Source organism: Corvus kubaryi, unplaced genomic scaffold, assembly GCF_017639235.1.
Source record: "Corvus kubaryi isolate FWS band 111438036 unplaced genomic scaffold, C.kubaryi_AGA036_p1.0 37361, whole genome shotgun sequence".
Classification (NCBI taxonomy): domain Eukaryota; kingdom Metazoa; phylum Chordata; class Aves; order Passeriformes; family Corvidae; genus Corvus; species Corvus kubaryi.
Window position 1 is genome coordinate 4,291,733 of NW_024581118.1, and position 12,604 is coordinate 4,304,336.

General features: G+C 40.3%; 1 protein-coding gene across 8 annotated transcripts in view; it reads left to right on the plus strand.

Moving 5' to 3' along the window:
* RALGPS2 (Ral GEF with PH domain and SH3 binding motif 2) overlaps nucleotides 1-12,604 on the plus strand; it is a 116,471-nt gene that overhangs the window by 28,762 nt on the left and 75,105 nt on the right. For 7 of the 8 annotated variants that reach the window (XM_042033768.1, XM_042033767.1, XM_042033770.1 and 4 more), the window contains 2 exons: nucleotides 5,337-5,387; nucleotides 11,387-11,470. In XM_042033768.1, coding sequence (XP_041889702.1) covers nucleotides 5,337-5,387; nucleotides 11,387-11,470 — 135 coding nt within the window. Of the gene's footprint in view, nucleotides 1-5,022; nucleotides 5,209-5,336; nucleotides 5,388-11,386; nucleotides 11,471-12,604 lie in introns of those variants that run through there. The other variant, XM_042033771.1, reaches the window with a different exon arrangement.

Sequence of the window (12,604 nt, forward strand, 5' to 3'; positions counted from 1 at the left end):
AAGAATCCCATTCAATGAGTATGAAGTAGGACACGTTCAAGGGTTCAATGGACAGCTTTGTGGATGTAACTAGTAAGGAGACCATCTCTGATTGAAAGACCTGCTTTTAGGCTGGTCACTGCTCAGTTCTTTATTCCCGGGCTGGAAGCCACAGCCAGGCTGGTGCCAGGATTGCCCCGTGGTGTCTGGCCCTGCTGGGGGGGCCGTTGTGTGTCCAGGGTTGGCGTGGTCGCAGTGAATGCTGCCCCTTTTCATCCAAGGGAGAAGTGTGGTTTTGAGCACACAGGGCACAATTTGTGGGGGAGGGATCTGTCGGTGGTGCAGTGGCAGTGGAGCGGGGAGGCTGGTGAGGCTGAAGGAAAGAAGGAGAATGCTTGGGAACATGAGCTCCAAATTAAGGTGCCGGCCAACCTCAAGTTGAAGAAATATTTATTTTTTGCTTTACAGTAAATTCTTATTCCTTAGACAGCTACTGTTTAATTATTAGACCGTTTATTACTTTTTGACTCACTTCTCCATTTTATACTTCAACTTAGCCACCGTGGTGTAAATATTTGAGGTAGAATTAAGGGAAGCGCAGCTGTATGAATCCATTGCTTTTTTTGCCACCTAGTTATCTAAGAAGGATTCTTTATTCTTTGCCCTAGTCTCTGGAAGTGCTATGGAGTAAGCTCATCCTAAGATCTATGTGTATTTCCTTCTTTTTAATTCCGATGAAGCTTTGTCAAATGGTTGTTGGAAGGAAATCCTGCTTATTTTGGAAACAATGTGCAAATAGAGTTTATTTATAAACGGTTTAGATGAAACAAGGAGGAGTTCTCGGAGATGTTCTTATGACAGTGAAATATCAGGTTGTCTACATCCTGTTAGCTTTACTTCTCAGAAGAATGTTAGAGTAAATATGTTCCCAATAAGAGCAAGAAGAAGCAACTCAATTATAGCGTGTGGAGGAACTATTAATGATAAAAGTTTTGGAGTGGACTTTGTGAGAAAACAAGTAGAGCTTCAACACAGGAACTTGAATCCCCTGGTGTTTGTTCTGGGCTGCAGAATTATTCTCCTACTGATGCTGTGCTTAACAGAGGCTTAGCTATATTTTCAGTATCCTGGCAGCCCAGAGAGACAGCGCTAAGCCAAGTTGGAAGGCTTAAATATAATTCCTTCTAGAAATTCAGATTAAGGAACAATTTATAAAGTGCTGCTTGAACCAACATGGCTTCAAGGAAAATCAGGTGATGGCAGTAGTCTTCAATGACCAGAATGCAGACATTTGACTTCTTTCATCTCAAACAGAAACTGAGTTTCTTTTTACACTGAGGGTTTCTGTCTGGGAGGGAGCTGTGTGGGAAGTGGCCTGTCCTCAGGGTAGGTACATGGCAGGAAAACTTGTAGTGCAAACAGCAAGTGGCCTGATAGAAAGAGTTCATGCTTGAGAAGGACCAGGGACTAGAAAGGTGGGAATCTAGCCCAGGTCCAGTGAGAACTTTCATACAGGAATGTGGAGAGGAGCTTAATGCAGTGGTCTTAACTGGAACCAGAAGTTCTTATGTTACAAGTTTTTATGGAAGGAGGGTAATCCATGTGTCCTCATGGAAAAGAGAAAGAATCAGGAAATATTTAAAATTTTTATTTCATTAAGCTTCTCCATAGTCCTCAAAGAAGCAGCACACAGAAATGTAAAATTTGTTTGAATGTAAAATTTCTGACCTGGCAGACCTCCCCAGGAGAGGGGTAAAGCCTCTTTATATGAAGCTGCATAGTAATAATTTTAGTATTTTGAAGTACTGAATTGTTAACGAGTCCAACTTTTCAACACCCACGAGAGCTAAAATACTTTTAAACTTGGCTGTTGGAGGCTCCCCAGGCAAGGTCTTCTGCACATGCAAAACTCCTGTGGCTGTGTAGGGGTGGGGAAGGATCTTCCAGCTGCCATTCCAGTGCGGTGATTGGAAGATGATCGTGCGCCGCTTTTGAAAGGCGGTTTTCTCTTGTACAGCTCTTCAAGTGGCTGAGAATTGGGAAATATTGTTGTGATATATTAAAATCATACCTTTCCTAATCATGTTCTGGAGCTGTTATCTGGGATCTAGGGCAAACAGAAACAAAACCTCCATTTGGCTCACCCTGTGCCTGTGCAGTGATGAAATACTTTATTATATAAATGAACTTGGTAGACATAATCACTTCTGGAAAGAGAGAAAATACCAAGTTTCCCTATCTTTGCATAATCAGAATGCTAAGTAAGGACAAGTTCCCAGTTTTGTATTACACATGTGATTATTTTTATTTTTTTAAAATCTGTGCAGCTGGCAGCTCCAAAACCAGAGAAGTTATGGTTGGCGTGCTTCATGTAACAAGTTGATTTGAACACTTATAATTTTTGGTTTGAATATTAAAGCATTAAACCACATTTTGGGAGGAGAGGGAAGCTCTCCAAGAATTTGTATTGGCTGGGTTAAGGAGCTGGAGTGAGAAAAGTTAGTGCATTGTATCTCTCTCACTTGCAGAAACCAAACTAGGGGCTTTGTTTATTGGGGTTTAAATTCCCCTGGAGATGGTCAACGCAGAAGTTTTTTGTTGCTGTTAGAGTTGAGCAGTGGCACATAACATAAAACTCATTGATTTTTTTTGAAACTTTGAAGTGCTGTTAATTAGACTGCCAGCCTTTAAGTCTGCTTTATTTACTTACTTAGCAGTGAGCGAGCCTGTTTTAAAAGAATAAAAATTCAGTTGTTAGACTTACAAATGCAGACTTTTAAATCTGAGCACGTTAATGTTTCACAAAGTCTGTTGTGTTAAATGTAGTTTTAGACTGACGTGACTTACGCTGTCATATCTACAAACTCAAGTGGCTTTTTAGCAATCGTCCATATTCAGCTCTCAGTGCCTGGATTCCTTTGAATTAGGGGCAGTTTGCTAAGCCCTTGGAAGTTGCAATGGAAATGTCAAGCTCTGTAAGAAAGGAACTACGGGAAGGGATGTTTCTTGAACAAGTGCTAATGTGATACAGTGTTACTTAAGATTTTAATAAAAGCACAAATGTGTCAACCAATGAAGGAAAAAAACTGCATCAGCCTAGTATCAACATGATACTAGAAGAAAGAGGTTTCTCTGTTAAAACTTCCCGAGGTTTTTTAGTTGTCAGACTTTCTAAAATACTGTAATATACTTAATAGCAATTTCAAATATTTTTAGTAATGAACATTAATTCTGAACCTTGACACTTGAGTGTTTTTTCAATGTTAAAATGTCCTTTTTGATATCCCCGTTTAAAATACATGCATTTATTTTGATATATGAATTCTTTTGTGAATTTCTAATAATACTTTTTGTTTCATAAATATTTTGTATTGATCCTGTCTTAAAGTAATAATTTGTTTAGGAGTCACTACTGAAGCAAGTCAGATTCAGCTAAGGCAGTTCAGGCTGATGAAGAGGATGGATTCTGGAGGGCTGGCAAGAAAGACAACGTTTCTTTTTAAGTCTTCCCTCTTCAGTGTGAACAAAGAATCAGTTTCCTGCCTCATTCTTATTGTGCTGTTATTATAATCTTGTTTCAGTGAGGAGGATTTGCAGTGAAACATCAATAACTATTGAAATGCCTGTGTCTTTCGTAAGGATCTCTTAATGTACCTTCTATTTGAATTTTATTGAAGTGCCCTTTCTTTTCATTTCACCTTCCCAAGCCCAACCAATTTCCCTATTAATTTGCTTTACTGGGAAGCATAATGATGCACCCAGTCAGTCATGTATTAATCAAAAAGAACACATTTCTGAGGAAGCTTGATAGACTTAAGCACACAAATGGGAGACTGGAGACGGAGTTCTGTGGCTGGTGTTCCAGGACTGGGTTTCTCACAGTGGAAATCAAAAGGAAGAGTTTAAGCCTTCCCTTATGTGTCTTTCCAGCCACTCTCCCCACAGGCTGTAGCTCTTCCTGGGGTTGTTGTGATCCGGGGGCAGGACCCAGCACTTGGCCTGGTCGGACCTCATGCCATCGATCCAGCCTGTCCAGATCCATCTGCAGAGGCTTCCTGCCTGCCAGCCCATCAACATTCCAGCCCCACTTGGTGGTGTGTGGGGGAAAGAGCAGCCGACTAAAGCAGAGCCCGGGACAGAGAGTGTGTGAAAGTGAAACACATAAAGGGCTTGTTACTTCTCTGGTGCATATGCAAAGTACCAGATGATTGTGTCCAGCTGGTTACAGACAAATGAGAGATCGAATTTTTTTATGCTTGTCACTGGTTGTCAGAATTCCCATCTCAAAATGCATTTAGAGGTCAAGATGTGCTACCAAGTATAGATTGGGTTGTCTTTGCAAAACACATCCTGCCTCATTAGAGCAGGTACATCTCTGTATTTGCTGACTTTCAACCAGAGCATCCCAGTTAAAATTCTCCTGCAAGGCTGGCTTCTCTGAGGAGCTGTTCCACCATCCACAGTGGCATCCAGTGGCAGGTACAATTTGTGGGAGTCACAAACCTGTCAGTGTGTACCTTGGAGTGTATATATGGGACACTGCTGTTTTCAAGGAAATGGGAATAAAGCTGTGCAGCTGACAGCTGGGGGAACAGAACAAGGTCCCTGGATTCATTATTAAAAGAAAATTTGTGGTATCTAACTCAGATGGCACTGGTATTTCTGGGCTACCTTCGAAAGAAATGGTCTTTTTTTTGGATACATAGGCTGTCAGCAATCCTAAATTGTGCAGGATTAATAAAATAAGACTCTGTGAATATATTTCAAAATGCAAAACCTGGTCTTTGACTTTACTCTTTTCAAAGCTGAACAGACATCCCAGAATGAAAATGCACTTATTGATTGCCTTGCTGGAAGAGAGGTGGCTGTGTTGAATTTTAACTTGCTGAGCAACTGAGCAATTGCTTTGCTTGGTTACTTGAATATGATTCAAGTATTGATTGAAGAGTTGTAGGGACGTTTCAATAGAATTGTGTAGCTGGACTAACATCCAGATTTTGAAGAGAAGCTACCCTGGAGCAAGTGCAGTCGGTTCCTTGTCTTCCTGGGGAGGCTCTTAGATCGTGTTTCTGAGTTCAGGCTCTTACTTGCCTGTGTAACTAACTGCAGGATTATGCTCCTGAGAATAATTTCTCATGATTTATTATTTGTGTATGTAAAGCTGGGAGCACTTGATTCTTTGGTTTTGCAGGATGGCCCTGTGGTAGAAGCTGCAACCTCTGAAATTAGGTGCAAAATGAAAGCCAAATAAAAAAAAGGAAACAGGACAAATGCAGTTCTTAAGCAGCACAGCACCTAAATGGAATGAAAGGTTAATTTTGATCTTAACTTATATTTTTTTGAAATTTTTATTCCAGGGTCAAATAACACTAATGGATGTGCCTGTATTTAAAGCAATTCAGCCAGAGGTAAGTATTTCATTAGCTTTGTTTTCCAGTTTAAATGAAAAAAGTGATGCCGTAGTAGAAATTCTGGAATTGCAAAGTATGTGTCTATAAATCTTAATTTTGTCCCACTTAATGGAGCTCTGAAGCAGATGATTTTTTAACAGAAAAGTATCTGGAAATAATAGTTTGTTTGGGGACTAGTATTGGTATTTAGTTCAGCTTGTGCTGGAGATGAAGCATCTGGGATTTAGTGTTTCTGAATGACAAACATCTTGATTTGATTATTCTGATCATAATGTTTTAGGTTTCAGCTACTGATACCTGTTTTAATCCTTCATCCTGTCCCGTGTTGCCATAACTGCTTCACATCTCCTTTGGAAAATGAAATTGGTTGTAATGGCATTCAAGATGTGTGTGATCTGTGGATACGTTGGGAGAATACACGGATGATTTGTGTTTTTATGTAATGCCATATTCCTTTCAGATTTTAGCTGACTTGAGCTCATTTCAGCATCTTCACAGTGACTATAATAAATGATGAATTAGTTTATCCTTATTTCTGTACCATTAGCATTTTCCTGTGGGCATTGTTTTGCAGTTTTTAGGGTTTATTTTTCAGTTTATTGTCCATTTTATCAGCGCTGTGAAAGTTTTTCTCAGGTTATCAGTCACTTCAGTCCATCACAGACTATTTCACTGGCAGCAGGTTTGTCATGTCGCTCTTGTGACACGCTGAAAAATATTTTGTGTTATGTGGAGAAACCTGCTCAGTCTCTTGGCTGTGATTATTGATTTCATCATTTCTGTTACCTGGAATTTTTTTGAAGGCTGCTGTTTGATCTGTACTTCAAGATGTCATGACTCAGCTTTCTTAGGATTTCAGAAGGGATTTCCCAGCCCTTGTGGATCTGTGTGGGTTTTTGGTTCATTTTTTAGTTTGTTGATTTGGGGTTTTGGGGGTTTTTGTTGGTTTAATCCTTCAGAGGGCTTTCCATTTGATCTGATTTGAACCTACATCACAGCAGTACTTAACATTAGCAAAAGTAGTACACAGACACACATATGAGGAAAACATTTAAAAGAGATAAAAGGGTAAAATGCTTTAAAGCTTTGGAGAAGAGCTGTAAAAGAAAGAGAGATCCTACTAGAAGATCAGGGTAAACGTACTCTGCCAGCTAAAAGCACTCCAAGGCTATTCAGAAAAAGCATGAGCGTGTAGGTGAATATATCCAGAAAGTAATTATGTATAAGAAATCTCTGTGTATTGCGTAAGAAAACTTGGTGTGATGCCTTCACTGGAAAATACCCACGAGGAAGGGTGGCTGTTTGACTCCTGTGGGTGCTCACACACAGGCAGGTGAAGGCTCTGACCGCGTGCAGGTATTACCTGTCCATCAGCGCTCCCTCGCAGCGCACGGGGCGGGGGGCTGGCATCTGATGTGTCTCTAAACTGTGTTAATCCCCTGAGGAGAAGGGCTGTAAAGATCAGCTCTCACATCAGAAAAGGCTAAACACAATGAAATTGCTTTTCTCCTGGTTTGCAGAAGGGAATATCAGACGTGGAAGACTTGGTTTAGCTCAAGGCGTCTTGACAGCAGGTTAATGAAGTGGTGTAGATTTCGGGGTTTCCTTCAGGCTTCTACCGCACTGCGCCACACCCGTGTCTTGATTCAAGTTGTAAATCTGTATCCATGCCTTGGCATGTACGCTCAGGCATTGTGGAGTTTGCAATTAGAAAACAAAACACGACTGAGCAGATTTCACCTGTAGAAAAGGGCTCCTAAACTGAGTCTTCAATGAGCGGCTGAAAGGCATTGATAGAATTGGGTTTTTTCATTCTAAATACTGATACCAAATTTCACAGCTCTCATCTGTATGCACGGTGGGAGATGATGAGCAACGTTTTTCCCAGTGTGCTGTGGTTTGAAAACAGGATGTTTATTGCAATCTGTAATTCACCAGCAAATTTTGTTATGCAGGTTGTGAAACTCCTTTGCTTCCCAAACCACAGAATGATATCTAAATGAAAGTTATTAGCCTTTAATGTGTGTTTGTTTATTTTCTCCAATAAGATTTCTGAAAGATGTACTCAAAGTTCCTAATTTTTAAAATTGCTGGAGATGAATATTCATCCTCTTTAGGCTGTGTAAGCCGTATTCTTTAAATATCTTTTGAACTATTGTGGTGCATCTTCCTCATTGTGTTAAAATATTTTTTTAATTATTACAGGTGGCTTGGTTTTTTTTTAATAAAAAGCAACACCAGAACTTCATCTTGGTTATCTTGAAAAAACCAGAGCTGTATAACACTTTTCAAAGCAATATGCAGTAATTTTTCTTTCAGCATCAAAGTCAATGAACATGTTCACAGCACACTTACATACTTCGGTAGCCTTTTGCCTCTGTCTGTAGCAAGTAAATGAAATTATTTCTGTTTATATTCAAATTTCTTAGCAATATTGTGGGTTCCCATGCGTGCTCAAGTTCCTGCACGCTGCCCACTACAACTCACCGTCTCCTGCTTGGTGAGCAAACAGACTGGGAGCTTAGTGTTGCCCACAGAATTTGGGATTAAGGAAAGCAGTAGATCCCTTTGCATTTGGGGTGAGCCAGAAGCAGGGACTTGAACCATTTTCATGGTTAGATACTCGATGGTGACATGATCCTCTGCCTGAGCTGTAAGCAGGCTCTGTCACTCCTGGATTCTGGAAACCACCTTCCTTCTTCATTAACAACGCCTGCAAGTGACTTCTGAGAAAAGAAAGGAGAAGGAAATACTGTTTTGTTGGTAATTAATAGTTAGTGGGCTGCAGTGTAAGAAAGAAAGATTATAAAGAACAGACCTTTCTGACATAAACGTCTATTTGTATGAAGGCAGCCAGTTTGCATTTTAATTTTTTGGGAAAAAAAATTACTGCGTTCCCCCAGTTAGTGATAAGATTTCCTTCTGTTCCCCGGGAATGGCAAGTGGTGTGTTGGTTTTTGATCTCTCTTTCTTGTAGTGGTTTTGGCTTTCTAGAGAGCAGTGACTGTAAAGCAGGAAGGAGTCTTAGATTTGCTCGGCTGTGCTGCTGGTAGTTGTGTTAACATTAAATAACAGCCACATGACCCCTTGCAGAACACATCAGCTTGATTTTTTTTTTGGAAAATCTGATTACTTATTTTACATGTTTTAGTACATCATCCAAAATTATTTGCCCATATGTACTCATATTGAAAATCTCTGTTGGGTTATTGTCTTTAACCTCTTCATCCCTTCTGCTTCACCAGCCTAAGCAGTGAAGAAAAAATTCACTTACTCACTATTCTTAATCTCTACTTTGAAGTTGTAGAATGGTTCCACTCTTAATCCTTGCTTCTTCTCTCCTCTTTTTGAAACTTTCCCTTTGGCCTAGATAAAGGTTCTAAATTATCTTGCTCTCTGCCATGTAGTACAGGTTATAATTTAAACGCTCCCACAGTATTTTGTTAAGGACAATAAAATTCTACCTATTCAAAAGGGAATGAAAACCAAAGTGAGTTACAGAGAAAGTTCAGTTTTTGTATTCTTGATGCTAAGTCTTTCAGTTTTTCACATCAGTTTAAATGTACCACATTAAATAAGAAGTTGGTGGTTGTAGTGATGTAGCTCCTGTGCCTGAGCTGACTGGCAGACTAAGGAAAATAATCCTGGGGAATACTTCAGGTTTGAAACTTCTAGTGGAAAAAGTGGAATCCTAGAGGAAGATCAAGAAATAGAGTAATGGAATAGGCAGCACAGCCTGTTTAGCAGAGAAGTGAATATTTTTATAGAAGCCTAAGAGTGGTTTCTGAATTCCAGCGTAGTGTATGAGTGCGTTTTATTGCTCTTGTGAGTGCAGTCAGATCTGTCCTTGTTGGGACTGTATGGAAATCCAGGGAAGGCAAAAACCTTGGTGGCTGCTCCTCTGCTGATGGCATCTTAGAGCAGTGGGATGGGCAGTGCCAAGGGCAGCGAGTTCACACAAGCAAGTTCTAGGGAGGGGCAGGAGGGTTCTGAGCAGGGGTCCCCTGAGACAGAGTGCTCAGGTGGTCGTGCTGGGAAACCTGACAGGCAAAGGGAAACTGCTTTCCTTTAAGTTTCTAGACCAGAGAAAAAACCAGTTGGCTGCACAGGGGAGATGGGCCTTGCAAGTGGGATGGGGAAGCGTTTCCTATGCTTCATAAAGGGAGGGGGAAAATGCTTTTGGAACTCTGGAAGCTCTGTGCCTCTCCTGTGTCTGTCCCTGAACAGTGGAGTGGATGTTGCCCTAAGCTGCTGAAGAATCAGAACTGATGGCACAGGTCCTGGGTGCCTGTGTGACTGTGCCTCAGCACCTCTGGAAAAGCATTTGGATGCGTGTCTTTCCAGTCAGGAGCAGGATCTTCTGTTCTGCAGTGTTCTCAAATCTGTTGCCACTGATGCCTGTACCCTGTGGGCCCTTAGATGTACAGGGCCAGGGCAATGGGGAGCTTCTGCCCAGAATCCTTATGAGTTTTTTACTCAGTGATGAGAATTGAACTTGAAAGACATGGCCTGAATTTGTAAGAAATTACCATGTTTTCCCTAAACCTGAGGTGGCAACTAATTTTTTCCTGCTGTTAAGGAAGGATTATCAGATGCCAGTGGATGAATTCCCTTGTGCTCCTCTGAGTGCAGAGCTGTGATTCCAGTGTCTCTTGAGTGGCTCCCTTCTCCAGTAGCTGGCTGTCCTTTGGAACTGGAGTAATTCAGGGCTGTGTGGTTGTCTCATGCATAGTCATTGAAGAGCAGGTGTAAGGACATGGGCACATGCATTCCTGTGCTGAACATGCCACGTTTTCCAGGATGGGCTTGGGTGGCACAACTTCCTAGTGAAATTTGAAGGAATGGCCCTAGATACAAAGCCAGAAATTCCACATTCTTCCCAGTGCCTGGCCAGGAATCTCAGAGTTTTCTCTAACCAATACCAGCACACCACAAACTTCCAAAGTAGAAGAATTCAGGGTCCCTCTTAACTGCCATGAGATTCTGTAGTAGTTTTGGGACATTGGTTGGAAAGATGTTAAGAAGTTCTTGATTTTAAAAAGTCGAAAAAATTAGAGCTTAGACTATCCAATACCAAATTCTTTTGAACTGTGTCTTAAAGGGCACAATTATTGGTTACATGTTGAGTCTCCTTACCTAAGTCATATGGCAGCTGGATGTGTAGTGTGAGTCTGGCTTCAGTGAGTAGTTCTCAGTGTGGTGATAAAACTGAGAGCACTTCAGAGTGGATGATCTGGAAGGAAGACATGAGTAAGTGAAAATGAAGGGCTGTACTTCGCTATTATACCACTTGAATAATTAAGCTGTGTCTGTATTGATTCTTTTTCTTGGTAGCACTGTGGAACAGGTTGTGTGCTGAATGCTGTATGTCTTTGCATCTGTTCATATGCTCTTGTATGCAAATGGAAGAGCTCATTTTGGTACATTTAGTTATTTATGATTTTAATGAAAATTGCTTTGTTGAAATTAAGTGATGGTAAATAACAAGATGATGTAGTTTCCCAAAATAAGCTCCTTTGGAAGGGAAAACTGAAAATAGTGTTTCTTTTATTGTTACTGCAAAAATGACTTTTTTGGCATTTCTTTAATGCAACGTGCCAAGTTAAAAATATGGGACATGTCTTAGATTGAGTTAACAAGGTGTATCATCTCTTTAAATATCTTCAGAAGGTGATTAAAAACAAAAGGACATTTTGCTCTCTAGCTCAGATTCACGTTTGAAGCAGGATTTTCTGTGGTACCAAAATTAGGGAAGCCCTAATTCAGCCAAAGATGAATTGTAATAATCCAATAACTCAACGCAGTTCAGAAATGACACTTGCAGAATCTCAGTTTGCAGAAGGAATCAGAGCAAGTGTAACTGTATGACTTCAGTGTATTGTTGCTCTCTTAAGTTATTTCAGAACTTACAAGATTTGTGTCTCTCTATGCCTTTGGCTCTGAACACGAGTTATACACTGAATTAAGGAAGTGAATTTTCATCCTTGTTCTCCCAGGAGCTGGCAAGCTGTGGCTGGAATAAAAAAGAGAAATACAGTTCTGCACCGAATGCTGTTGCTTTCACCAGAAGATTCAATCATGTGAGTTATTTTTTTCCAGCATTATGACATGTACACATTTCAGAAAGTCTGTGGGATTAAGTGTTCTGGCACATCACTTTTATTTTGGATCGTAGCTGATTACTTGACAACTTAAGGAACTCCTTTTAGCAGATACTCTATCTACAGGATACGCAGAAAGACCAAACCAGTGTTGAAGAAATGGCTGTGACTCTGTTTTAAATAGCAGTAATTGATGACAAGTGCATATTTTCCCCATAACTGCTGGCTGTCTTTTATGTAAAGACAGGATCGTAATTACAGCTTAGAGGCTTGCCATACAGGATTTCTGGACTAGTAATTAGATGTAATTTCCTTCTGTGTTAGTTGAGTGTCTTATGCTTCACATAGATGTTTTTGTCCCTAGAAATAGAAGCCTCTTGTCAGCATGGTAACCTTTTGAAGGTGATTCTAGGCAAACTTTTAAAAATTCCAAACAATTGTTCTGTACGAAATTTGTTCTTTAACTCTCTATTTGGCATCATTTTTAGGTAGTATATTTGAGGCTTATGGTTTTCTTACATAACAATGTCTCTGTATAAAATCAGCTGCTAAAAGAAGAACAGAAGTCTCCCTTTCTCCACAATTGAAGCTGGAGGAGTCCAGCTATGTAGTTACCCAGTCATCTCTCAAAACTGTGATGCTTCTTTTAAGTGATGCCATATTTTCTCTTTCAGATGAAGTACTTCTCTTACTCTCATCTCTCCTCTTGTAAATGTTTAATGATGTCTCAAGCTTACAAGCTGTCCTCCAGACTTAACCTCTGTACCTGGTCTCAGACTTACAGAGATCTTTGTTAATCATCTGAAACTCAGACCAAACCTCTGCAATTTTCAGGGGTTTTTTTCTATTAATTCTTGCATACTTTCTCATTTTGCTCTCATTGAGGATATGATCAAATCCTATTACTTTTCACTGACAACACTAAGAATATTTCTTAACCTACTCACTGAAATGCTTGTCTGGGTTTTGGGTTTTGGGCACTGGACCAAAGAGGAAATGTTACACTGCAAACTTTTTGTGAGTGTACCATCTGCTGAGATCTGGGGGATTTGGTCAAGAATTTGGATTTTTTTTGTTGTTTTTGGGTTTTTTGGGGGGGGGGGTTGTGGGAGT